This window comes from Panthera onca, chromosome B4 (assembly GCF_046562875.1).
Source record: "Panthera onca isolate mPanOnc1 chromosome B4, mPanOnc1 haplotype 2, whole genome shotgun sequence".
NCBI classification, from domain to species: domain Eukaryota; kingdom Metazoa; phylum Chordata; class Mammalia; order Carnivora; family Felidae; genus Panthera; species Panthera onca.
Genome location: NC_138345.1, coordinates 115,290,384 through 115,315,783, shown reverse-complemented (window position 1 = coordinate 115,315,783; position 25,400 = coordinate 115,290,384). Strand labels below are relative to the sequence as shown.

Here is a 25,400-nt window from a genome sequence, read left to right as displayed (position 1 = left end):
TGACCTTGAGCCAATTTACTTTCTCTCTGAAAATTTTAGTGTTTTTCTTTATAAAGCAAGGCTGATATCTACCTTAGAGAGTATGGCAAAGATTAAATGCAACATTATGCATAAAGCACTTAGCAAAAGGTCTAATAGATAATCACCCCAAATATTAGCTATTATTAATGGTAGTACTTGGGGGTATTTTAAAATCTAGGAAATAAGTCTGGTTTCTCAATCCATGCAATCAAGTATTTTCCATCAGAGCAGAGCAGAGTTCAGGTAAAATTACCTTAAAAAACAAAATGGCTCCCAGACCAGAAGGAATTTACTGTAGCCTCTAATAGAAATGAGTTTATCTAAAGAAGTAATGTATTCATCATAAATTCCTTGGCCAAGGAATTACTTAAGAAGACTTAGGCACTGTTTATGACAGAGGGAAGATTGAATTTTAGTGAGTAGGATGTAAGGATTCCAGTCTCATTGAAGAGATAATTCTTAGTGTGGAAAGGAATATACCCATCTGTTTTAATTAGTAAGCGTGAAAATAGCAATTCATTTCATTCCATTTGTTCTGATTGTATGATCACCAAACAACTTTCTGTTATTTGACTTCCAATGTAATTTTGTCTACAGGGAGAAAATGCCCGCTGGTCCTTTAGACTTAGAGTGTTCTAATATCCATTATAATTTTTTCTCACAGTTACTGTAACTGACATTCTGATTTTATAGATCAGTCTTTATAAATTTTATTAATGTGAATCTAACCTTGAGAGTGGTCATTTCTGTGCCTGAAAGTCCATAAACCATAATACTAGATGTATTAGATGCCTCCCTTGGGAGATAGTCTACCCGGTTTTTTCCATGGCAAACACATACTCTTTCATGTTTGCAGATTATATATGTAGTGACATTTAAAATTTTTGTTTGAATTTTTATACTTTACAGTTTACAAAGTGGTTTTGTAGCCGGTGTGTCATTTAATTCGTTAGACATGGCTGATGCTAGACAGAAGAAGTGAAAATTAAGGCAGGAGGATTTTTAATTGTTGAAATACTTTGATTCAAGTGTAGTCTTCTAGTCTAGCCAAAATTGGTCATTTTGGAGGAGGTACTGAAGTGCAGTGGAAAAGTCTGTGGGCTCTGAATCCGATAAATCTATCTTTTGATCCTGGCTCATTTATCTCATTCATCACCTATGTAAACTTCTGATTTGCTTAACTTTTAAGTGGGAACAATGCCTGCCTCTTACAGGATTTTTCTAAGATTAATGATAGTATTGAATGAAGTAAATAGTAGCTGGTGATGAAAGTAATGGCAGTGATTTTACACCAATGATGTCCTTAAATAAGAAAATGTTAGAACACAGAACTGTGAACCCATTGACTAGTTTCGTTCCTCACTGTGTCAATAACTGTGTGTGGAACTTTAGGCAAGTTTCCTCATAGATGAAATGAAACATTGTTGTAGGTCATCCCTAGGAACTCTTTCAGCTTCCTAAAGTTGTGTAAGCCCTACTGGAAAATAAATTAATAATATAATTGCTTCCTGATTAACCTAAGTAGATTATTTATACATTCAGATGTGTACATATTGAGAGGTATACATTGAATTTCTACAATGATAGAGTATACAAAGAAATAGATGCAAAACACAAACAAGTAAATTTAGGAAGTTCTCTCATGCCTTTCTTCCAATTCTAGTATTGCTAAGAGTTGCCTTTTTAAAGGCATACTTGCATTTTTTGCATATAAATGGCATATTAAAAACCACCCTTCAGCTTTAGACAAACCACATTTTCACTTAGAATCATGCATGTAAAAAAATTTCATTGGAAGGATAAATTTTAGAATGATATTTCAAACACGATTGTCACAGTTTTCTTTGCAACTTGAAATTTTCATCAATATTTTGCAACTCTAGCAAATGGTTGTTTGCAATGCAAAGGAGCACCTGGGGTGTATTTGTCTAAGTTATTCAAATTTGTAAATGTTAGGGTTTTGAACAGAATTATGTCCGTATGACTATCAGTGTCTTGGATTAAAAAGTATTACCAAAGATGGCCTGAAAATGGTGACCTTAAAGATATTTCACATTCAATGAGATAAATTGTGGTTACCTCAGGAAGTATTTGATCTTTAGAATGCCAGTAACATAAATACAGTTTTAAGGAAATCATCCCACACAGTTATCCTTATTAGCTACATTAATGAGGTCACACCATCTCAGACCTCTGAAAAATATCAGAATTTAAGTACACACATCTTTTTGGAATTTGCATCAGGAGCTTCTTGAGTAATACATTTTTTACAACCATATTTTTCTTGCTTACATATATTATTTTCTTCCATGTCTTTGTGTATATGTGTATGTGTAATTTAACAGATTCTGAATCCCTGTAAAACTATTGCCATTGTTTATATTTCTTAAAGTTTACTGGGTAGTACTTTCTGAATTCTTGGCATACTTGCATTTTTTGGCTGAATTCTTGGCTCCTGTTGTGTCAAAAGCATTAAATAAATTGGCATCATGAAGGCTAGCATGGAAAACATATTATGAGAAATAAAAGGAAAAACAGGGTACCTTAGCCCAAGGGAGCTTTAGAAGACTCTGCATCTCTTGAAATTATATGTAACATTTTAACATTGTACACTTTGTTTAGGAAAAGATCTGTAGTTTTCCTAGGACTTTTGAGACCTGATCACAAAGAAGGTGAAGAACCAGAGATTTAGAGTCAGAAAGAAAAGTTTATTATGACTAGTTGGGATCTGGTTCAGATTACTTACAGAATGTGCTACTGTCATAGCTATGTAATACTTACTCCTAGTATAAGTGCATTCATTACGTTAGGATCATAGAAATGTGGCACTAAAGGAAAGCTTAAACTCATATAGGTCCATAGATGAATAAATGTGAATGCGAGATGACAAATACTTTGCCTGAGCATATACCACTAGTTGAATAATAAAAGTAGGCCTGAAGACAGACTTTACTTGTTTGACTTCCTGTCTAGAATTCTTTCAGTTTCAATAATTATAGTTTAGTTGAAAAATATCTTCTCATTTCGGTATATCTCAGGGTGAAATGAATTAAGAAATAGTTTTCTTTTTTATAGATTTCGTAGTAGTTCTTGTTGAAATGAATCAAGTTTATGCAAAATAAGATGGCTGTAATTTTCCACCTCTTATTTAGAGAGGCTACAATGTGGTTTGTTAATTAACTGCTATGTCATTCTTAACCTTTTACAGTTAGTATATAATAGCAGGCTATAATTTCATTTGTTATAGAAATTGGATTTTCACTGTAGTTATATTTCTCCAAAATTTTAAAACAATTATGGTTTAAATTCTGTCCATGAAATTATAATATAGTAAAGCCCAGTCTACAGAAAGTTTAAGCTATCAAGATAAATGCAGTTTCTTAGCTGCTTTCATGTAGTTTCTGTGAGACTTGCTTTCATCGAAAAGAGCTTCAGAAATGTTTAAAAACCTTATGTCAGCACACTGTATTCATTTTATGTAGTATCATTTAAAAAATCGATAAGTTAATTTGGAAGCGTGCATCTTAAATGTGGTTAGCAGTACAAAGGTAGCCCAGTACTTGCTTGTCTGTTTCTTTGGATTTTGGCCAAACCATTCCTTATGTTTTTAAGACCTTTCATAGATGGAATCTCTTTTGGTAAGACACTTCTATTTCTTGTTCTTCCCCTCTTTAGCTCTAGGAGCTCTTACTGATTTGTTTCTAACTCCCATCTTTAATTTTTATAGATTTCTGTTGCACTCAAGTAAATTATCCTTTAGTCTTCTGTTCCCACCGTCTTCTGTTTTGCATATTTGGCATGTGTATATTTGTGGTTTTCTACTCTTATTTCGTAGTTTCATGCATTAGTGTAATATGTCAGAGTACAGGTTTATCTAATTTTTATGTCTGTATTGGTTAAATCTTTATTATGGGATTAACTATAAGACTAACTTTAGAAGCACCTTACCATAGGGAAAGGATATGGAAAATATTAGAGAGTAGTGCAGATAATTGGAAGAGACTAATAAGCTTTCTTGTTTGTTTCTGTAACCCCAGCTCCTAAAACACTGCTAGAGCACATAATAAGTGCTCAGTAAATATTTATTGAATGAATGAATGAATACTACTTATGAACTAGAATCATTCAACTTTCAAAAGGGATGTCTCATTGAAAACTAAAAACTGGTATGTGATAGGTTAATTATATGGAAAATATTGACAATTATTTCCATTCACTCAGGGCTTTAACAGAATCGGGTTTGGGCAGTAAAAGTTTAAATTAGATAGATTTTATATTTGTTCTACCCACTGCCACACACACACATGCACGCACGCACGCACAGACACACACACATTATTTAATCACCGAATTCAATTTATTCTTCCTTCTTGTCCCCTTTGTCAGTCCTTTGCCTCTTAATTGTTTCCTTACCTTCAGTTTCGTAATCTTAATTTGCATCTAGAGTTAATTTTCTGAAACAGAGTTGACTGTGCCACCTTCAGTAGCTAACAGGATACACAGACCTTTGCAATGGCATATAAAGTTTACTTCCTGCCACTCCACATATTTCATACCTTCCTTTGCTCTAACTATAACACATTGCTCATTGTTTTCCAAGCATACTATGTAATGCTACACCTATATAACTTCTTATATGCTGTTCCTTATACCTAGAAAGGCTTCATGTCACCAGCACTTTTTTTAAAGGGAGGTTTCAGCCAGTCATTGACTACTGGATTTTAGGTACTTGCAGTTAAACCTTTTAAAGCAAGATTGAGCCAGATGACCCCCACCCAGGTATCTGTAAAGAAATAACTGAGTTTTGTTAGGAAAAGACTGTTTTCTTAATACCAAATACTGTTCAAGGCACTGAAGCACCTTCTCTCTTGGAAGGTATACTTACACTGTACACCCTGCTACCAAAACATTTTCTCATTTCTACTGATGTTTTTGGGTAACAGTTAATGGCCTATAGTAATTTCAATTTCTGATTATCAACAGGTAAAAGAACTTAAACATTCAAACAAACTAGAAATAACAGACATCAAACTGGAGGCAGCAAGAGCTAAGAGTGAGCTAGAAAGAGAAAGGAATAAGATTCAAAGTGAACTGAATGGTAATATATGATTTCCCATGCTTTTTACTATTATTTTTATATATAAACTCAAATTATTAAAATAGATCAAACTGAATATTTTCAGATTGAATTTTAATCTTAGAGCACATATGGATTATTTTTATTTATGTTGAATGTTCATTTTGTGATCTAGCTTTTAAAAAAATCTTATGTTTATGTCATTTACTTGATTAATACTTAAATGAGACTTTACAAATGGGAATCCATACTTTCTGGGTTTATAATTTTGAATCTATTTAGATCATGTGATTATTAGTCCCAGACCGTTTTGAGTCTAAAGAATGTAAGGAAGATAGGTGGGTTCCAGACCCAATTTCTGTTTTTTATGTAGATAGTAGGCTTGTTATTGAGCCTACTTTAGCCTAGGCTTATTTTAAGTTCCACTTTAGTCTTAGAATGCCCTTCTCTTCATGATTCCTCAGAATTATGCTATTTCTGACTTTCCTTTTTTTCCCCCCCGCCCCTGACTTTTCTTAAAAGGTGTTTAAATAAGCTACCTTTGGCCTGTAACTTTCCTCAAGTGAGTCTTTAGTTGAACTGATGTCTGTAGTTTCAGACAGAGCTTATGATGAATTAGTGTTTTCATCATTTATTTCTATTTGATATTGATTGATGGGTTTCCATAGAGTTAGGGAGTAACGTTTCTTAGGAACTTCAAGAGTTTATGATTTAGTTCTGCATTCTTTTTAAACTTGAGTTAGGTATGAATTTATTTTAGTTATTCCATGTGCAAAATACTTGCCATATCAATACAAGGAAAATTTGTGAATTCATTGGATAAACTTGAAAGTTTCTAATTTGTATTTCTACCAGAAACCTGACAGTTCTGTTAGAATGATAGGTTTTTAAGGTTTCTGTGATTTTTTATACTACTTCCAGCCAGCTTTATGATGATGCTATCTGTGGGGCTAAGATTACAGAACCCTTTTAGAAGTGAAGTATTATATATCTCTTTTGATATCATCTGGGTTGATGTCCCCAGCTCTCAAGAGTCAAGTGAGTAAATATAGTCTTTTATTAAAGTGTGTGTGAATGGAGAGGATGGTTAGCTCTGAGTTTTAGTCTGTTTCATAAGGTTTATCAATAAAGATTTATTTTTATTTATTTATTTATTTATTTATTTATTTATTTTTAATTTTTTATTTTTTTTCAACGTTTTTTATTTATTTTTGGGACAGAGAGAGACAGAGCATGAACGGGGGAGGGGCAGAGAGAGAGGGAGACACAGAATCGGAAACAGGCTCCAGGCTCCGAGCCATCAGCCCAGAGCCTGACGCGGGGCTCGAACTCACGGACCGCGAGATCGTGACCTGGCTGAAGTTGGACGCTTAACCGACTGCGCCACCCAGGCGCCCCAATCAATAAAGATTTAAAGATCTTCGAGAATATATATCCAGACTCACTTTCTATGCTCTTTTAATTGTCTTAATCAGTTTATGGATGCTTGCTGTTATGACTTTTCATCTTAATAACATTGAATGCAGCATATTTTTTTTCCTTCAAAAAATGTTAGGGTTACAGTCAGACAATGAAATTCTCAAGTCAGCTGTTGAACACCACAAAGCACTCCTAGTAGAAAAGGATCGTGAATTAATACGTAAAGTACAAGCTGCCAAGGAAGAAGGTTATCAAAAACTCGTGATATTACAAGATGAAAAGTAAGTACTTAATTACCTTACTTTGTGTTCAGTCTTCTTGTAAATGAAAACATTTTGCTGTCATATCATCGTTATTGTAGTTCTTCTAACATAATTATCATCTGTTGTTTTAGGCTAGAGCTTGAGAACAGATTAGCGGATTTAGAAAAAATGAAAGTGGAACATGATGTCTGCAGACAATCTGAAAAGGATCAGTGTGAAGAGAAATTGCGAGCTTCACAGATGGCAGAAGAGTCGGCCAGAAGGGAACTTCAGAGTATTAGGTTATATATACGTATATATATTTTAAACTTCATTTTGAAATAAATTCAGAGCTCACAAAACATTGTAACAGTCATACAGAGGATTTCCATATGAATTCATGGAGATCTCCAAAAACGGACATCTTCCATAACCATATACAATCATTAGAACTAAGATACTAACATCAATATAATCAGGAAACAAAATAAATATTACACTTTCTCAGCTTACTCAAATTTTACCAATTATCCCATTAATAGTCTATTTCTGGTCTAAGATCCAATCCAGAATCACACATTGCCTTTACTTTTAGAGTGCTAGCCAGTTATTTTGTAGATCACCCCTCAATTTGAGTTTGTCTTAAATTCTTTGTGATTAAATTCAGGTTGTAACATGTTTAGCGAAAATAATACCAAAGTCAAAGTCTTGTGTCCTCAGTGCATTATATCAGGAGGTATATTATTTGTACCTTACCCTTACCTTACCCTTACCGGTGATGTTAACTTTGATCACTTGGTTTAAGGTGATGTCTGCCAGATTTTTCCATTATAAAGTGACTGTTTTTTCCTCTTTATGATATATAATTATCTTATGGGGAAATATCTTGACACTATGTAAATTTTCTCATCATACTTCTGCATAATACATTCTTCCACTAATTTTAGCACCCATTGGCCAAATATGAGACAATTTGAGCAATGAAATAAGTTATAATAAAAGATTACAGTCCATAGGATAAAATAAAAATCTATGGATCCAAATGATATAATGTGTAATTATTTTTAAATTTTTATTTTAGAGAGAGCACAAGAGGGGAGGGGGGACGGAGAGAGAGAGAGAGAGAGAGAGAGAGAGAGAGAGAGAGAGAGAATCCCAAGCAGGCTCCACACTTAGCTCAGAGCCCAACACAGGGCTCAATCCCACGACTGGATCGTGATCCGAGACAAAATCAAGAGCTGGATGCTCAACCAACTGAGCCACCCAGGCACCCCTAATGTGTAATATTTAGAGAGAAGGAAAGCTTTTTTCAGGAGAATTCCAACTAATAAATGTAGAAAGAATAATGGAAATAGGAAAACATCATTTGGCAAACATGACAGTAGCAATAATAGGTATGGTGTTGCAAATTTTCAAAGGTTTTCAGCATCTCTGGAGATAATCATGATTTTTCCTCTCTTACGTTATTAATATTGTGTATTAATGGATTTTGTAATCTTGAAACAACCTTAACTTCTGAAATAAGTATCTGTTTATTCCATAGAAAACAACTTGTTAAGGCTCTCTTTCTCTATTGGGATCAGTTTTAATCATCTGTGTTTCATGAGAAATTATTTATTTCATCTTTGTTTGCAGATTTATCTTCATAGAGATCTGCAATATCATTTTTATTTTTTAATTTCTTTTGTTTCAATGCACCTTCCCTTGACCATTTCTTATTTTGTATTTGTCCTCTTTTCTCCCCTCTTTGTTTATCGAGTCAGCTATTGCTTTGTTGATTTTATTCTTTTTACTGTGATAAAATATACATAACAGAATTCACTATTTTAATCATTTTTAAGCATACCGTTCGGTATTTTTTTAAACTAGGAATTTGATTTATGGAGTCAACTGTTTTTCTATTTCCTACCTCATTAATTTCTGCTTCTTGATTCTGTGTGTGTTTTTTTTTTTTTGCCATAAAGTTTTTATAGTTGTATTAGTGTTTAATGTACATAAAATAAAATTCACCCATTTAAAAAATGTACAGCTTGATGCCTTTTGGTAATTGTGTAAAGTTATGTAATCACCACAGTAAAAACATAGAACACTTCCATCACCCTTAAAGTTTCCCCATGTCTCTTTTCAGTTGACCTCTCCCCGATCCCCAGCCTTAGACACCTCCTGGTTTATCCATGTTATTGCATATGGCAATAGTTGATCACTTTGTATTGCTGATTGGTATTCCATTGTATGGATGTAATGTGATTTGCTTTTTCTTTTTCCTTTTGATGGACAGACGTTTGGATTGTTACTAGTTTGGGGCTATTATGAGCAATGCTACTATGAACATTCATGTACAAATCTTTGGGCATATGTTTGTCTCTTGGTTAAATATCTGGGAATGACTTTGCTGAGTGATGACACATGGCAATGCTGTTTTATAACATATAGCAATACTGTTGTACAAAGTAGTTATGCTATTTTTCATTTCTAGTAGCAACGTATGAGAGTTCCCCTATGACAGTTCCATTTGTTTAACACATCTTGATTGACACTTGTTAATCTTTTTAATTTAACTCTAGTGGATGTGTACTAATATATCACTGTGGTCTTAATTTGATTTTCCTAGATGGCTGGAGATATTTATTTAGCATCTTGTAATGTGGATTTTTGATGTGTCTGTTCAGATATTTTGCCCATTTTTAAAATTGGGGCGTTATCTTCATATTGAGTTATAACAGCTCTTTATTTGGCATACAAGTACTTTGTCAGATACATGTTTGACAGATGTTTTCTCCCAGTCTGTGGCTTGCTTTGCTTATTTTAATTGTGTCTACTGAAAACGGATTTTTTTTTTTTATTTTGATGAAGTCCATTTTATCATTTTTTTCTTATTTGTGTTTTTTGTGTGTTCTGTTTGTTTAAGAAAGAAGGCTTTGCAGGGGCTCCTGGGTGGCTCAGTAGGTTGAGCATCCAACTTCGGCTCAGGTCATGGTCTTGTGGTCTGTGAGTTCGAGCCCCGTGTCGGGCTCTGTGCTGACAGCTCAGAGCCTGGAGCCAGCTTCGGATTCTGTGTCTTCCTCTCTCTCTGCCCCTCCCCCGCTCATGCTCTGTCTCTCTCTCTCTCTCTGTCAAAAATAAACATTAAAAAAAAAAATTAAAAAGAAACAAAGAAAGCTTTGCATAATCTTGTGTCATAAAGATTTCTCTTATGTTTTCTTCTAAAAGATTAGTATTTTGTTTCTTACATTTAGGTTTTATGGTCCAATTCGTGTTAATTTTTCTGTAGTGTGAGGTGATGGTTGATGTTCATTTTTAACTTCCACTTGTTCCAGCATCATTTGTTGAAGACTGTCTTTTCTTCCACTGAATTCTTTTGGTACCTTTGTTGAAAATCAGTTGACCATATAAATGTGTCTGTTTCTGGACTCTTATTTACATTGGTCTGTTTGTCCATCTTGACACGAATATCACACTGTCTTGACTACTATGGCTGTATCACAAGTGTGATTCAGGTAGTGCAAGTCCTCTGTACCTTGGTCTTTTTTGTCAAGATTGTTTGGCTCTTCTAAGTCTTTTGCCTTTCCATATAAACTTTAAAATCAGCCTGTCACCTTTTTCAAAAAGACTTGTTAGGATTTTGATTGGGATTACATGAATCTGTAGCTCAGTTTGAGGAGAGTTGTCATGTCAACAATATTGAGTCTATCCAGTCCATTAATATGGCCTATGTTCTCTTTAATTATATCATCTTTAAGTTTTGTCATCAGAGTTTTATAGTTTTCATTGAATATGTCATGCTTGTGTTACATTTTATTTCTTAGCATTTTTATGTGATTATAAATAGGAGTGGTTTTTTTTTTTTTAGTTTCACTTTCTAATTGTTCATTGCTGGCATATAGAAATATAGTTAGTGGACTTTTATGTGTTGACCTTGAATTCTGTGACCTTACTAAAGTCATATGTTTTCTACTAGCTGTTTTGTAGATGTTTAGAGTTTTCTAAGATCATGTTGTATACCTTATGCTTTCTTTTAGTTTACTTTGTTCATTTTTTTGTTAAATTTTGAGTTAGGAATTTAACTCAACAAGTGTTTTTTCTTTCATTTAAAAAAATTTTTTTTTTAATGTTTTGTTTATTTTTGAGAGAGAGAGAGAGAGACAGAGCACGAGCACAGGAGGGGCAAAGAAAGAGGGAGACACAGAATCCGAAGCAGGCTTTAGGCTCTCAGCTGTCAGCACAGAGCCCAACACCGGGCTTGAACTCACAAACTGTGAGATCGTTACCTGAGCCAAAGTCGGACGCTTAACTGACTGAGCCACCCAGGCGCCCCTCGTTCTTTCATTTTTATTGGTGAAGTTTCTCACGTGAGCTTTTTCTTATCCCTGCTTTAAAAATATTCTATAGATTATGACATGTAGTGTTTTAATTATCATTAACTTTTTAGAATTTCTAATTCAATTTGTATTTTCCTTTTCACCCCAAAATTAATAGATGTATTAATAGAAGGTGGAATTGTTTAATATGAGGTAAAATTAATAGTTTGCTAGGGCTGTCATAGTAAAATACCACAGATAGGACGGTTTCAACGATAGAAGTTTGGACTCTAGATGTTTGAGATCTCAAGGTGTTAGCAGATTTGGTTTTTCCTGAGGGCTCTTTTGTTGGTTTATAGATGGTTACTTTCTTGCTCTGTCCTTACAAGGCGTTTCCTCTGTGTGCATATGTCTCTAGTACCTCTCCCTCTTCTTAGGAGGACACCAGTCATAGGGATTAGGACCCACCCAGATAACCTCATTTAACTCTAGATACCTCTTTAAAGGTCCTGTCTCCAAATACAATCACATTCTAAAGTATTGCATTTGAGACTTCAACAGAACGAATTTTGGGGAGACACAGTTCAGTCCGTAGCAAGGTTTTTGAATTTCCAGGTGGGAGGGCTTTTTGCTTACTTTGTTAATTTCTCGTTTTACTGCATTGAAATCAGAGAGTAGTGTTTCTATTATTTCTGCTTTATGAAATGCTGTAATGTTTTCATTGTGACCTAATGTATCAAGGCCAGGGCTAGGGTTAAGCAAGTGAGACACCTACGGCGAAAAAGTTAAGGAGACAATTTTACATGTCAACACTAAACATGTAGGAGCTCTAAAGTGAGTCTTTTTAAAATTTACACTTCACTTTGCACCTGTAATACATCATCAGTTTTTGTTACTCGTTACATAAGGACTAGAAAGGAACGTGTTCAATTATAAGAGTAAGTCTCCTGTTATTTGTATGTATCTGTCTGTGACTCCTTGCATTTCTTGTAGTTCTCTTCAAAAAGATGATTGCTGTATTATTTGGTATATAGATTATTATAACAGTTACATCTTAGTTGTAATGGTGGTTTATAACATTTAAAAGTGTTTCTCTTTTTGTCGTTTCATGTCATTTGTTTGCATTCCACATTGATGTCATTACTCCTGTTTTTTCCTTTCTTTCTTTCTTTCTTTCTTTCTTTCTTTCTTTCTCTCTCTCTCTCTTTCTTTCTCTCTTTCTCTCTCTCTTTCTCTCTCTCTCTCCCTCCCTCTCTCTCTCCCCCTCTCTTCCTCTCTTCCCCCCTCTCTCCCCCTCCCTCTTCCTCCCTCCCTCTCTTTCTTTGTTTCTTTCTTTTTTCTGTCTAGAGTTTATTTTTAAGTAATCTTTACACCCACCACAGGGCACAAACCTACAACCATGAGATTGATTTGCATGTGCTACCAACCAGCCAGCCAGGCGCCCTTCATTACTCCTATTTTCTTATTTCCATTTGCCTGATATGCCTTTATTCACCCCCTTCTTTTTAGTCTTTCTGAATCATTTCATTTTTTTAAATGTGTCTTGTACGTGTAGCATATAGTTGGGTCTTGCTGTGGAGCCAAATTAGAGATCATTTTATTTTAACATATGAATTAAGTTCATTTAAATGCACTGAGCCCATGCTCACAGCAAAGACTTTCAGGCAGGAGCATGAATGTTCCCTTGCTGGGATTTAGAATTATTTTCGTCTTTTTGCTTAAAAATGTTTTGAAGTTTGGGCACTTTCCGTCTTCCAGTTATGGAAAGGATGTGGTTTTGTGTGGCTTTATTTGCTGTCTTTGCTTTTTTGTATTATTTTGCAGGACGTATGGATAGCACAGAACTAGTTATCTGCTGTTATCTTCAGCTACCTGGAAGTCCCTATATCTGCTTTTTAAATTTCTAAAATCTTAAATGACTTCATAATTATAGATTAAAGTTGAGAGGTTTTTAAAAATCATGTTCATTAAGGTGTAGGTTATGTTTCAGGACAAGGGTTTTTTTTTTTTTAATTAAAATAAATTAAAATTTAAATTCCAGTATAGTTAACATACAGTGTTATATTATTCTCATTACTCAGGAAGGAATTACCTCAGGCAGAAATATATGTATTATTTACTCATGTCAGGTTTTATGAATGATTAATTTAAATGTTGGCTGTAATAATTCTAGAATCATAAATCTGTAATGGATTTTGAGAGCCAATTTTGTCCTATGCTTTGCTTTTAGGTGAGTACATTATTTTTTTAACTGTTCTAGACAGGTAAGGTGTTTTTTGGTTGGTTGTTTTATCTCCTTGACAATCTCTAGAAAGGAGAGAGACGCTCTTCCTAGGAAAACGCCACCCTGATATTATCCCTTTATGGTCCCACCATTTAACCACTTAGGGTCTTTTCTGTGAGAATTGAAGCCTGTTTCTCCTGGTTTGGCTTCTATTGACATAGTGATAAATGTCAAGCAAACTTGTTGTTACTTGCAGACACTAATGAATTTGGCCCTTAGGTTTTGTTTTTTTTCTTTTTTTCCTATATAAAACAGCATTCATTTCTTTAGCTTTTCTTTAATAGAAATCATTTTCTGTCCCATTAGTCACTTTGATAATTTTTTTAAATTTCCCTTCAGTTTCTCCAGTTCATTTATAACGTATAATTGACCCCAACTTATTTTAAAATAGGGACATAATCAACATAAAATATAGCAGGAGTAATTTGCAAAATTTACATGACTTTTTTTAATGGTCTACAATTGTGTTTTTCCTATGGCAGTTCTGACTTATAAATGTCTGGCTACATAAACCAGGTCTATTTTGGTCATTCGTTAAATAATCATAATCTCATTTTGTCTTAGTTAGAATTTGTGATAGGTCGCAAATTAAAAAATTTAAGTGTTCATTTACTTTTGAAAGACTCAGACAGAATGCGAGTTGGGGAGGGGGAGAGAGGGAGGGGCGGACAGAGGATCTGAAGTCCGCTCTGTGCTGACAGTAAAGAACCTGATGCAGGGAGGGCTCAAACCCACTAACCACAAAATCATGACCTGAGCCCTAATCAGATGCTTAACCAACTGAGCCAACCAGTTGCCCCCAAAATTAAATTCTTTACTTATAGAGAGAAAGGTCTTGCTAATGAACTGAAAAGTCTAAATCCTGTAAAGCAGAAGTATCCATCTATTAACAAATAACAAATATCTGTTCTGATTAGGATTAATCACCGCTTTGGCAGATGCTTTAAGTTATTAATTACATACTAGTCTCTTATCCTATTTAAAGTGGTTTCTTCACTAGACTAAATAACAAAATTATTTTTCTAATAGTATTCTATATTTCAGAAGGTTACCCCACCCCACAATGAGTTTGCAAAATTTGTAACGTTACCTATAAATGAAAACATTTAAAATTATTTAAAATTTTAAAATATTTTTAAAAGGATTTTCAATAAGATAGTATCTAGTCAACTCTTAATTCTGAAGCATGCAACTCCAACTAACTCAGGTGAAGAAAGGGTCATTTTTAGTGGACATAAATTGTGGAAAGGACAGGGTTTGTACTAGCCTCATGAACACCTGGATCTAGAAACTTAAATGTGACCAGATGACTTCTTCCCTACTTTCATCTCCCTCCTCTTCTAACTCTTAAGTTTCTCTCTTAACTGCTGTCTGTGTGAGGTCAAGACTTTATTTTTGAGATCAAAGAAGGTAGGGTTTTTACTTGATGATTTTAAGTTAGAAAAATCAAGAAGAGAGGTTGGGCCTGGTTCACTTACCTATCCCTGAGCCCATCACTGTGGCCAGGGGGATACTGACTCAGCCCAAGTTTTATGCCTATTTCAGAGTGGCGGTTGTGGAAGGGTATGTGCAGTTTGTTATTACAAGTGAGGGGGAGGTGTGTTGGGGAAATGGCAGCAATTACTTAAGCTCAAGGAAAGGGAATTTGATCATTTAGGATAATCCTTTAGTGAATCCCTTATCTTTTACATTGCTTAAAGCCAGAGCTCTATTTTACATTTGTGGCTTTCTCATTTTTTCAGAAATATTAAAGAAAAAAAAAAAGCTACCCGGTTACTTTATATACCTTCTTTCTGTATATAGTCTATCTTTAGTTGAATTATCTGTTGTGTATCATCTTAGTGGGGAGCAGGGGACTTCTACTTGGCCAGTTGAACAAGTTCTGTTCCAAGATATGAACTGCAAAGTAAGTGATAGAAGAATATGTGGCAACATTTGATGGGCCAGACAGTTTGTCCTTGCTGGTGATTCTCGTCAATTATTTTAGCCTGATTCCGGTTCTCTAGTTTCCTGTTGGTTCAGTGAGTTTCATATCTTTCCAGGAAAGTCTCTTTTTGCTAATAATGGCCAGAGTCAGTTTCCAGTGCTCTCAAGCAATAACCTTGTTTTCATTGGGTTTACGTAAGAACTGCTTTCCTCAGGAAACTTGTTCTGGAATCTTTGACAAATAGAGAAATCACAAATACAACTTTTCTTGCTTTGATGCCTTCCCTTGATAATAGAGGCTGACATCAAATGAAGCCTGGAAGTTACACTAGACCTTTTGTGCCTAATATGATGTTACTAGTCACATATAGCTATTTAAATCTAATTTTAAATTAGTTTAAATTATGGACGTCTGGGTGGCTCAGTCGGTTTAGTGTCTGACTCTTGATTTTGACTTAGGTCATGATCTCATAGTTTGGGAGTTTAAGCTCCACATTGGGTTGTGCCGACAGTGTATTCTCTGTCTCTCTCCCTCCCTCTCTCTCCCTCTGCCCCTCTCCCACTCTCTCTCTTTCTCTAAAATAAATGAACATGTAAAAAATAAAAGTAAAAAAATTAATAATTTAGTTCTTCAGTTGTACTTTTTGAAATATGCAATAGCCACATGTAACTAGTGGCTGTCATGTTGGATGGTACAAATTATAGAACATTTCCATCATTAAAAAAATCAGATAGTGCCATTGGACTGTAAATTCCTTAAGGATAGGGATTCTGTCTTTGTTATTCTCTGGTGTATCTACAACACTTAGGACTAGGCTTAGCATTTGTAGGTACTCAGTAAATATTTGTTGAATGTTGAAATGACACACATGAGCTGCCTGCCACAGAAAACCTAGGCAATAATCATCATAATTAGCTACTTGTTCTTGGAAGAGAATTTGGAATGACTCCATCTCACTGTTATTCTTATTGTTTCTGTTTCAACTTTTCTACAGCTCCATTCTCTGTTGTACTTTGGCCCTGTGGTCTGTCTACAATTTCTGCTTCCATTATTTCCATAATTACATTAAAAATATAAAGTACTTGATCTCATAGTTGCTCATTCAACAACGTATTCATCCTTCATTTTTTGATTTCTCCTCATGACCAATCCATTAAATCTCTCCTTTCAATAATTTTTGCTGTAGCCTCTGAAATCTATCCCATTCCTATATACATATATATGTGTGTGTGTGTGTGTGTGTGTGTGTGTGTATATATATATATATATATTGCAGTCTCCTTATTTTATTTTATTTTATTTTATTTTATTTTATTTTATTTTATTTTATTTTAGTGTTTATTTATTTTTGAAGGAGAGAGAGAGCATGAGCAGAGGAAGAGCAGAGAGAGAGGGAAACAGAATCCAAAGCAGGCTCCAGGCTCTGAGCTGTCAGCAGGAGCCTGACACAGGGCTCGAACTCACAAACTGTGAGATCATGACTTGAGCCAAAGTCGGACGCCCAACTGACTAAGCCACACAGGCGCCCCACAGTCTCCACGTTTTAAAAAAATATGCCCTCACTGAAACCTGACCTAGTCCTGGCAACCCTTTTAAGTGGAATTACTCTTCCCTTCATCTGTCCTGCAACTAGGGAACAAGAAGGAAAAATCCATATTTGTGAACCCACTTTTGCTTCCAGACAGTTGTTTGACTAACTGGGTTAAAATGGTTTTGCTTTTGGTCTTCACTGCGTCCATCTTATCCCTATTTATTTCTCAGTGACCAACCTATAAGATGTTCCCCAACAGTCAATGAAGAGCTTGACTTCTGTCTAGCTCAGTTTGTTACTATTTTCTATCCTTTGTCATTGTTCTTTGTGACGACACCATTCATATTGTTGATCCACCTTAGCCTTATAGTTTATCTTAACTCTTATATTCTTTATCTTTATTCAACTTTAGCAGCCCCTACACTTAGCCATTTCTTGGACCTTGTCATCCCTTTGAACTGATCATTTCAAATACCTATTTTTTTCCTCTTATCTACTTCAATCTTACTGAAGACATTAAAATTTGATAGTCAAACTGATAGCAAAATTAGTTCTTATACTTTTTTTTTTCTTCCACTCTGTTAACCTGGCTCCCTTGCCTCCCATTTAGCTTGAAATCTATTTGTCCACTGTTTACCTATGCTCTCACTTGTACCTGAGCAAAAGCTCCTAGATGTAAATTCTTTAAACTTCTCACTATCTGAGAATTTCTATCCTCATCTATTCTCTCCTCCCTTTCTATTTTAATGAAGATATCCCTTCTCCCTTTACATCTCAAGTGTTCTGATTCCCATCTCCTTTGCTTCCTCTAGAGTCTTGCTTCACTGATTATCTTCTTCATCTGTCTTTAATTTCTTTACCTCAGACTCTTATTTTGCCTTCAAGGTCCAGCTCAAATTGCATTTCTCTTATGTAGCCTTTACTGATACCCTGAAAGAAGTTAGTTAATTGCACTCCCTTCTGTATTTTTTAGTTCTACTTTAAGACTTGATTTCTTTTGATTTGTTGTGACCTACCTTAAATAGTCAAAACTTTCTCATCAAAAGAGGTACTGTACTTTATTCCTAAGTCTGCAGCATTGCATTTTGAAATAATTTGTACTGAACTCTTTTGTTACTGAGGTTAAGACCATTGAATTCATTTCTAAACCCTAATCATCTCTATTAATTTTTATTTATGTTAAATTCCATAATCCCTTACAATCCTAATTGTAATGATCTTAAATTGTGGACTAATTTTCTTCTAAAAAACTGCCATATGGGTTTTAGATTCTAACACTGCACAACTCTAGCGAAGTGAACTGAAGAAGACTTTGTCACCTCTTACAGTCTACCATAATGATGTTCTTACTTTTCATGTTTTCATGATAGTCTTTGGCTTCAATTTTTGTTTGTAGGGCATTGTTTTCTTTCATACCTACGTAACTTATTTAGAAAGCATTCAGACCACATTGCTTTCTTAACAGGATCTTGTTTCTTCCTGTTCAGGTATATTCAAAATCTTGACCAGAGCTAAGATTTACTTGGGACCTAACTTTTTAACTCTGGACCTGAGCTAGGACCCACAGTGTTTTCTCCTCTGTTTCTATCTTCATGATTTTTAGAAAGAAATCTTTATTAACTCTGTGACCTAGAAGCACCAAGTTAATGACATCCATAAACATTTAAGGGTGAGATGCAGAGAAAGTTTCGGAGAGTAAAAATGTAGCTGGAATTATGAAACAAGAGTATGACTGGTACTGTTAAAGGAGCAAAGTAAGAGCAAGACTCCCCTTTCCTTTAGATCCGTTGTTTCTAGCATTTGTATGTAAATATCTTAGGAAGCATTGGGTCTTACGGTTTCTTCCGTGTCATATTGTCCAGTCACCTTACACATTTAAGTGTCTAACCCAGGATTTGGGTTGGTTCATTCATTCCATCAACAAATATTTATTGAATTCTTATTAACATTTCAAGCACAGCCTTAGGCTCTTGAGAATGTCGTCTTTCCAATAAGCAGTTTTACCTGGGTTTGATAAGACATGCTAATAATGCCAAACTGTAAATAATAAATGCCAAATGAATTATATTTGAGGTAAATGTTTGAGGGATTTTAAAAAGGGAGCAGTTGAGGGCATATCCTATCACATATTGGCCTATCCTATTAGCATAAAGTCTTTCTTATGAGGTTAGTTATTTGGTTACCAGAGATGCTCTATGTTTTAAGGTTCTGGTTAAAAATGTATCATTCCTTTGAAAAGGACACACATTGTATAAGCATTCATCTCAGGGATGAAAACTCATAATATATTTTATAGAATACACTATGGTGTCCTGTACTAGATAGTTTTCTTTTAAATTTTCAACTTAAATCAGTAAAATTGCAGCATAATAAGTAGGAGAAGAACCCTTACTTGGGTTAGAAGACCTGGGTCCTGTCTTCATTTGGCTGCTTGGTAGCTATGTGATTTGGGCCTGAGCCTCAATCTCTTTATCTATAAAATTGAAATAATAAAGATGACTTTGCTTACTTTCATGGACTTATTGTGAGAAATTACTGCAGTTAAACACAGGGAGACTTAATAGGCATTAGAGATACATTTAGGAGCTCCAAGTCTGGTAAGTGAAAGTGAGGTAGCAGTGTGGGTGAAAGCATTGTGTGAGCTGTGTGATCATAGACATGGCTCTGCCCGCACTAGACCACTTTCTGATGCCTTAGTGACACGTTATGCACTCTTCCACCAAAGGCTGTTCAGGTTGTTCCCCGCGTTTATCAAAATCATACCCATCAAATTTATATCTCCATGTATGTAGTCTTGTCTTCCTAGACCTACTTGATTTCTCATCTTCTCTATGCCAGAAGTTTGTAGATTTTTCCACAGTAAAAGCAGAAATTTGATACATCTTAGTTACATGTGAACACACCTTCCTGAAGTCAAAATCTTTATCAAACTTTTATCTGCCACTTAATAAGCACAACACCTGGTGTCAATACGGGTACTCTAAAATGATTGTCTAATTCATTGAAATATAGGAACTATGGTTTCTTAATAAATGTTTTTGTTGGGTTGTCATTTTTAGGTTAAAACTTCAGCAACAAATTGTGAATATTGAAAATGCAGAGAAAGAAAAAAATGAAAATGCTGACCTGAAACAGGTAATGATTTTAGCAAACATTTTGCTTTTATTTTTTTATTTTTATTTTTAATGTTTTATTTATTTTTGAGACAGAGAGAGACAGAGTGTGAACAGGGGAGGGGCAGAGAGAGAACGAGGCACAGAATCTGAAGCGGGCTCCAGGCTCTGAGCTGTCAGCACAGAGCCCAACGTGGGGCTCGAACTCCCAAACTGGGGGATCTCTGACCTGAGCCAAAGTCGGACGCTTAACTGAGCCACCCAGGTGCGCCTTGCTTTTATTTTTTTAAGTGCTTCTTTAAATCTGTATTTTGAATGTGTATGTGTGTAAGTTTTGTTTTTTTTTATTGAAGTATAATTAACATACAGTGTTCAGTTAGTTTCAGGTGTACAGTATAATCATTCAACAATTCTGTACATTACTCAGTGCTCATCACTATAAGTATACTCTTAATCCTCTTTATCTGTTTCACCCATCTCCCCTCTGGCAACTACCAATTTGTTCTCTGTATTTAAGCGTCTGGTTTTCTCTTTTTTTTCTTTGTTTTGTTTCTCAAATTCCACATATGAGTGAAATTGTATGATATTTGTCTTTCTCTGACTTATTTCACTTAGCCTTATACCTTCTGGATTCATCCATGTTGTTGCAGATGGCAAGATTTTGTTCAAAATTTTTTATGGTTGAGTAATAGTCCGTCTTGTGTATATACCACACCTTCTTTATCCATTCATCTGTGGATGGGTACTTGGGTTGCTTGTGTATTGTTTTGAATCCTTTGGAATTTTCTATATCAGTATTCTGAAAATATAATCATTACATTGATATGTGTTGGTGAGGTTGATAGATGAAGATAAAGTTGTTTAAACCTCTTTAAGCTCTAGTTAGTAAGCTGGTTTTGCTAACTGCTGTTTTTCTTGAGGTCTTTATATGCTGTCACCCATAATGAATTTTTTTAAATTATAGTTTAAGGAACACTACTTTAATATTCTGAATTTAAAAATTGATTAGAAAGATCATCTAGATTTTAAATTCCTTGTGGGATTGACTTGTAACTTTATATTGCTTATTCTATGAACTATTTCTTATTATATCCCTGTGAAATGTGAAATCTAAGAGTTGTATTTATGGAAGGAAATTGATATTTTAATTGAAGTTATTTGGGTTTAAGAAAAACTTATATGGGCAAAACATGGAAGAGTGTTCTTTCCTGGATTCTATTTTCTTTTTTGTTTAAAGTTATGAAGTAAAGAGGATTCCATTTTTAGGGTTTATCCTTGCAAGCTAGCTGGCATTACTTTGCATATGCAGTTGTGGTTTCTAAGTCTCAACTAGGAGGACATAATGTTTGATACTCTGAGAGAAGTGATCTAGTATCATTGGCATTGGGCTGTCATTTGTTAGATGTGGAGAAGTATTAAGTTCTTTGAGGGTTACTTGTTCAATCAATTGTATTACAGATTTAATTTTTGTAACTCCAATTAAATAAAGACTGAGTAGCTCTTCCTGGAGAAATTTATTCTAAAGTAGAAATCTGAGACATATCATTTTACTTCATTTGATCAGTTGTTCTTTGGTTGTATACAGTCCTGTCTTATTTGGCTTTGCTACCACCAGGAAGTGCTGGAATTATTTAATTTATTGCCTAAGGAATCTGGTTTCTTTTGACTCTTGAGTCTCTTGATTCTGTGCTTCCAGCTCCTCTGAGAGAATAGCTAAGAGGTAAGAAAAGGTGAAAGAAAATGAAGATTTGTTAATTTGCAAAATGGGGGTGCCTGGGTGGCTCGGTCAGTTAAGTGACCAACTCTTGATTTAGGCTCAGATCATGATCTCAGGGTCATGAGATTGAGCCCCCCGTCAGGCTCTGCGTTGAGCGTGGAGCCTGCTTGGGATATTTTCTCTCTCTCTCTCTCTCTCTCTCTCTCTCTTTCTCTTTCTCTTTCTCTTTCTCTTTCTCTCTGCTCCTCCCCACTTGTGTGTGCACTCTTGTTCTCCCCACCCCGCCCCCAAAAAAGAGTAAAATTGCTCGTGGAGGAAGTAGGTATAACTGTGTTCCAAATGAAGATTATTTGGATATAACTAAAAATCACCATTTATCTTCCTAGCCTGTTAATTTTTAACTAGATAATTAGTTACTTTTCATGAGAAAATGTACTCCCAGATAAAAGTACATTAGGATGGAGAAAAAGCATGAGTGACATTTCATGGTTTGATAAATGGCTCTAGAGGCCAAGGAAGCCTTGCCATTCATTAGGTTTCTTAGAATATCTCTCTTCCACCCAACACTGGCTTTGTGGAATGCTTAGAAACCACTTAAAAACAATGTAAGAGTGATCCTTTCTGTATTAATGATTCCAAACTATTTAGAAAGCAGAATTCCCGGAAGAGTTGCTGATCATAGGGTACATGGGAATGGGAGAACAGATTCCCTTAGCAGCTTTCCCAGCTGATGAGCTTTTAAAACCTGTTCTTTCCTAGGAGGTAGAGGAAGTTCAGTGGAGACTTTTTAATGGTTGCATTCTCCTTTCTCACTTCCCTACTCTCCCCTTCTTACAATCCTTTTCCCTACTCCCAGTAGCTCATCTGGTCTGCTTATTTTGGGAGGAAGAGGAGAGGGCTTAGTGGATTAGGGTTCTTGATAGACTCTGGTATATTAGGCAATGATACTATGCTATTGGATCCTAATGCTGCTGCGGTTTATCATTTAATTTCCGGGTGTCCTTAGGACAAATCAGTCGGGTGGAGGATTTGTGAAGGAAGATGCTTACAATCCTGTGCCTCTCCCATTCGTTCGTTATTGCATACGTGGCTGTATGTTTCTCTTTCTTCTCTTTTAAGCAAATCAGTAGTTTGCAGATCCAAGTGACCTCACTTGGACAGTCAGAGAATGAGTTGCTGAATTCAAACCAAATACTGAAGGAAATGGTAGAGAGGTTAAAACAGGAATGCCGAAATTTAAGAAGCCAAGCTGAGAAAGCACAACTAGAAGTTGAAAGGTAGAGTTTGCTCTTTTTTATGTACAAACTATTTCTTCTTTCTGCTATGTTATATGTAGTTCTTTTAATGACGATTCCAATGTTGAATGTGTTTTGGGAGCTAGTTACAAATACCCTTTGACAGTATACAATGGTATTAGGTAATGTACTTTCTATTTCTAGAGAATGACCTTTATGGACTCTTGAATTTTTTAAAAAGGGGCGCATTTAGGGCAGAAGACTTTTTTTTTTTTTTAACAAATTCTGCCTGTCCACCGTGTTCTTTTGAAAACCCTCAAAGAAACCCTTCTTTATTCATTGAGTAAACCAATACATTAATACATTTTTCACTCCAAATATCTAAATTATTCTTCTGAATGCCAGAGAACAGAAAGAAATTTTGTGATATGCAAAACTTACTTCCTAGAATTAGAACTATAATATCTTGGATTTTCCCTTTGAAAAGCTCATTTATTTGTTTATATTTTTTGGTCTTGAAATTTATTACTAGTAGTGTATATAGTAAACTGGCAAGGAGATGATTTTTATGATCAAGATCTTACATTCTCTGGAAAATTTTGTTTAGATATGATAGAAAACTGCTATTTTGTATTTGCTTTGTCTTCATGTTAGTATTATATTTTTGTTTGAATCTACAAAACATAATTCTTTTCAGATTTTCTCTTCTGAAGGCTACTTTGCAAATAAAATTTTCTCCCTTCAGTGTCTCATTATTTCATATTTTAAGACTGTCTGTGGTTTCACACATGCAGTTGAATTTCAAGAAAAGAAAGTAAGCAAGTTATTTGTCCATAATGTGTTGTGACATTCCATAGGGTCCAAATTATTTTGCAAAAAATGGAAATTTATATCTTGGAACCTGAAGTGTTTGATTAAAATGCACTTAAAATTCTAAGACAAAAAACATTCTAATGACAACTTAGCTAGCAAGTTTAAGTAATTGATCATTGGTTTCTGAATGTTATTCATAAGATTACATGGCAGAAAATAGCTGGATGACGTGTCAGTTGAACATGATTTTGGTCCCAGCTAAAACACTTAAAGTCTATATGACCTTAGGCACATAATCTGATGTCTCAGGATTTATAAATCTCATTTGTACTGCCTATATATAGTAATGATACTAAAAATTATGCAAAGTGTGCAGAAGAGCTTTAAAGATATAGGTTGTTTTGGTTCCTTAAAATATCATTATATAAATTTTAGTTTAGTCTGAAAACATCCTGCATTAAGACTTGATACCTAGGTTGATTTTTAACCAGCTTTATTAGACCCAGTTTTTTTTTTTAATGTTACATTTTTTATTTAAATTCTAGTTAGTTAACATATAGTGTAATGTTAGTTTCAGGTGTAGAATTTAGTGACTTATCACTTACATATACCCAGTGCTTATCACAACAAGTGTCCTCCTTAGTACCCATCACCCATGCTAGACCTAGTTTTTATAGCATGGTGGTTATCATGATTCGAAGCTGGTTATCAAGTGTTGGTCTTGCTGTTAACTAGGTGTAAGTCTTTAAGCAAATTCATTAACTGCTCTCTCGACTTTAGTTTTCTCATCTATAAAATGGAGATGATAGTAGTCCCTAACTCAAGGGGTTATTGTGAAGAATAGATGACATAGTACACACACTGTTCTAAGCACAGCATCTGGCTCAGAAGAAGTACTCAGTAATGGTACTGAGTACCATTTACTCAGTACTCAGAGAAGTACTCAGTATAAGCAAATACATGGCCATGCAAGAGTGCCTGTAGTTGGATAATTAAGGATGTGGTGAAGCAGGTACAGCGTTTGATTCTACTTGGGATAATGTCTATTTAATCTTAAGAGTTACTGTCTGTGTTTTGCATACATTCTTTTGACAGGACTTTGGAAGAGAAACAGATACAGTGGTTGGAAGAAAAGCATAAATTTCAGGAACGTCTCACTGACAGAGAAGAAAAGTATAATCAAGCTAAAGAAAAACTGCAGCGAGCTGCAATTGCCCAGAAAAAGGCAAGTGGTTCTTATTAAAGTGATTTCTATAGAGTAAAACATAATTAACTATTCTGGGAGAATAAAATGTAATTAAAACTGAGATTTTAGTGTATGTTTAATTTGATATTTAAACATGACATTTTGCTGTCAACCTTGCAGGGATAAATTGGGAAAATGCAAACTGCTCAACAGGTTTATTTCTAAATTTTGTGTTCAAGTCGGTTTTTCAGAGCTGTCATGCATTTTCCCACAGTGTTTTTTCATTGATAAAGTTTCTAGTCCAGCCCTTATAAGTCTTAGTTATTAACTCATTCTGCACTTAAATTTACAGGATGATTAGGTTTATTTCAACTGTGCTTAACTAATACTTGTAACATTTTTTTTGGCTAAAATGATTTTTTATTTCCAACTCAGGAATATAGGAGTGAGTATCTCCTTGCCCCAGCAGGAAAAACTAGGCTTCCCCCTGACTTCTGTAGTAGCCATGATAGTTACCACAGCTGTGATCTTATTTTT

At 34.8% G+C, this 25,400-nt stretch overlaps 1 protein-coding gene across 4 annotated transcripts in view; it reads left to right on the top strand.

The window, feature by feature from the left end:
• The window catches only part of CEP83 (centrosomal protein 83), a 120,664-nt gene that overhangs the window by 76,945 nt on the left and 18,319 nt on the right, over positions 1-25,400 (top strand). For all 4 annotated transcript variants that reach the window (XM_060656759.2, XM_060656755.3, XM_060656757.3 and 1 more), the window contains 6 exons: positions 5,005-5,119; positions 6,654-6,798; positions 6,912-7,061; positions 19,859-19,934; positions 22,749-22,906; positions 24,773-24,902. In XM_060656759.2, the coding sequence (XP_060512742.1) occupies positions 5,005-5,119; positions 6,654-6,798; positions 6,912-7,061; positions 19,859-19,934; positions 22,749-22,906; positions 24,773-24,902 (774 nt within the window). The remainder of the gene's footprint in view (positions 1-5,004; positions 5,120-6,653; positions 6,799-6,911; positions 7,062-19,858; positions 19,935-22,748; positions 22,907-24,772; positions 24,903-25,400) is intronic.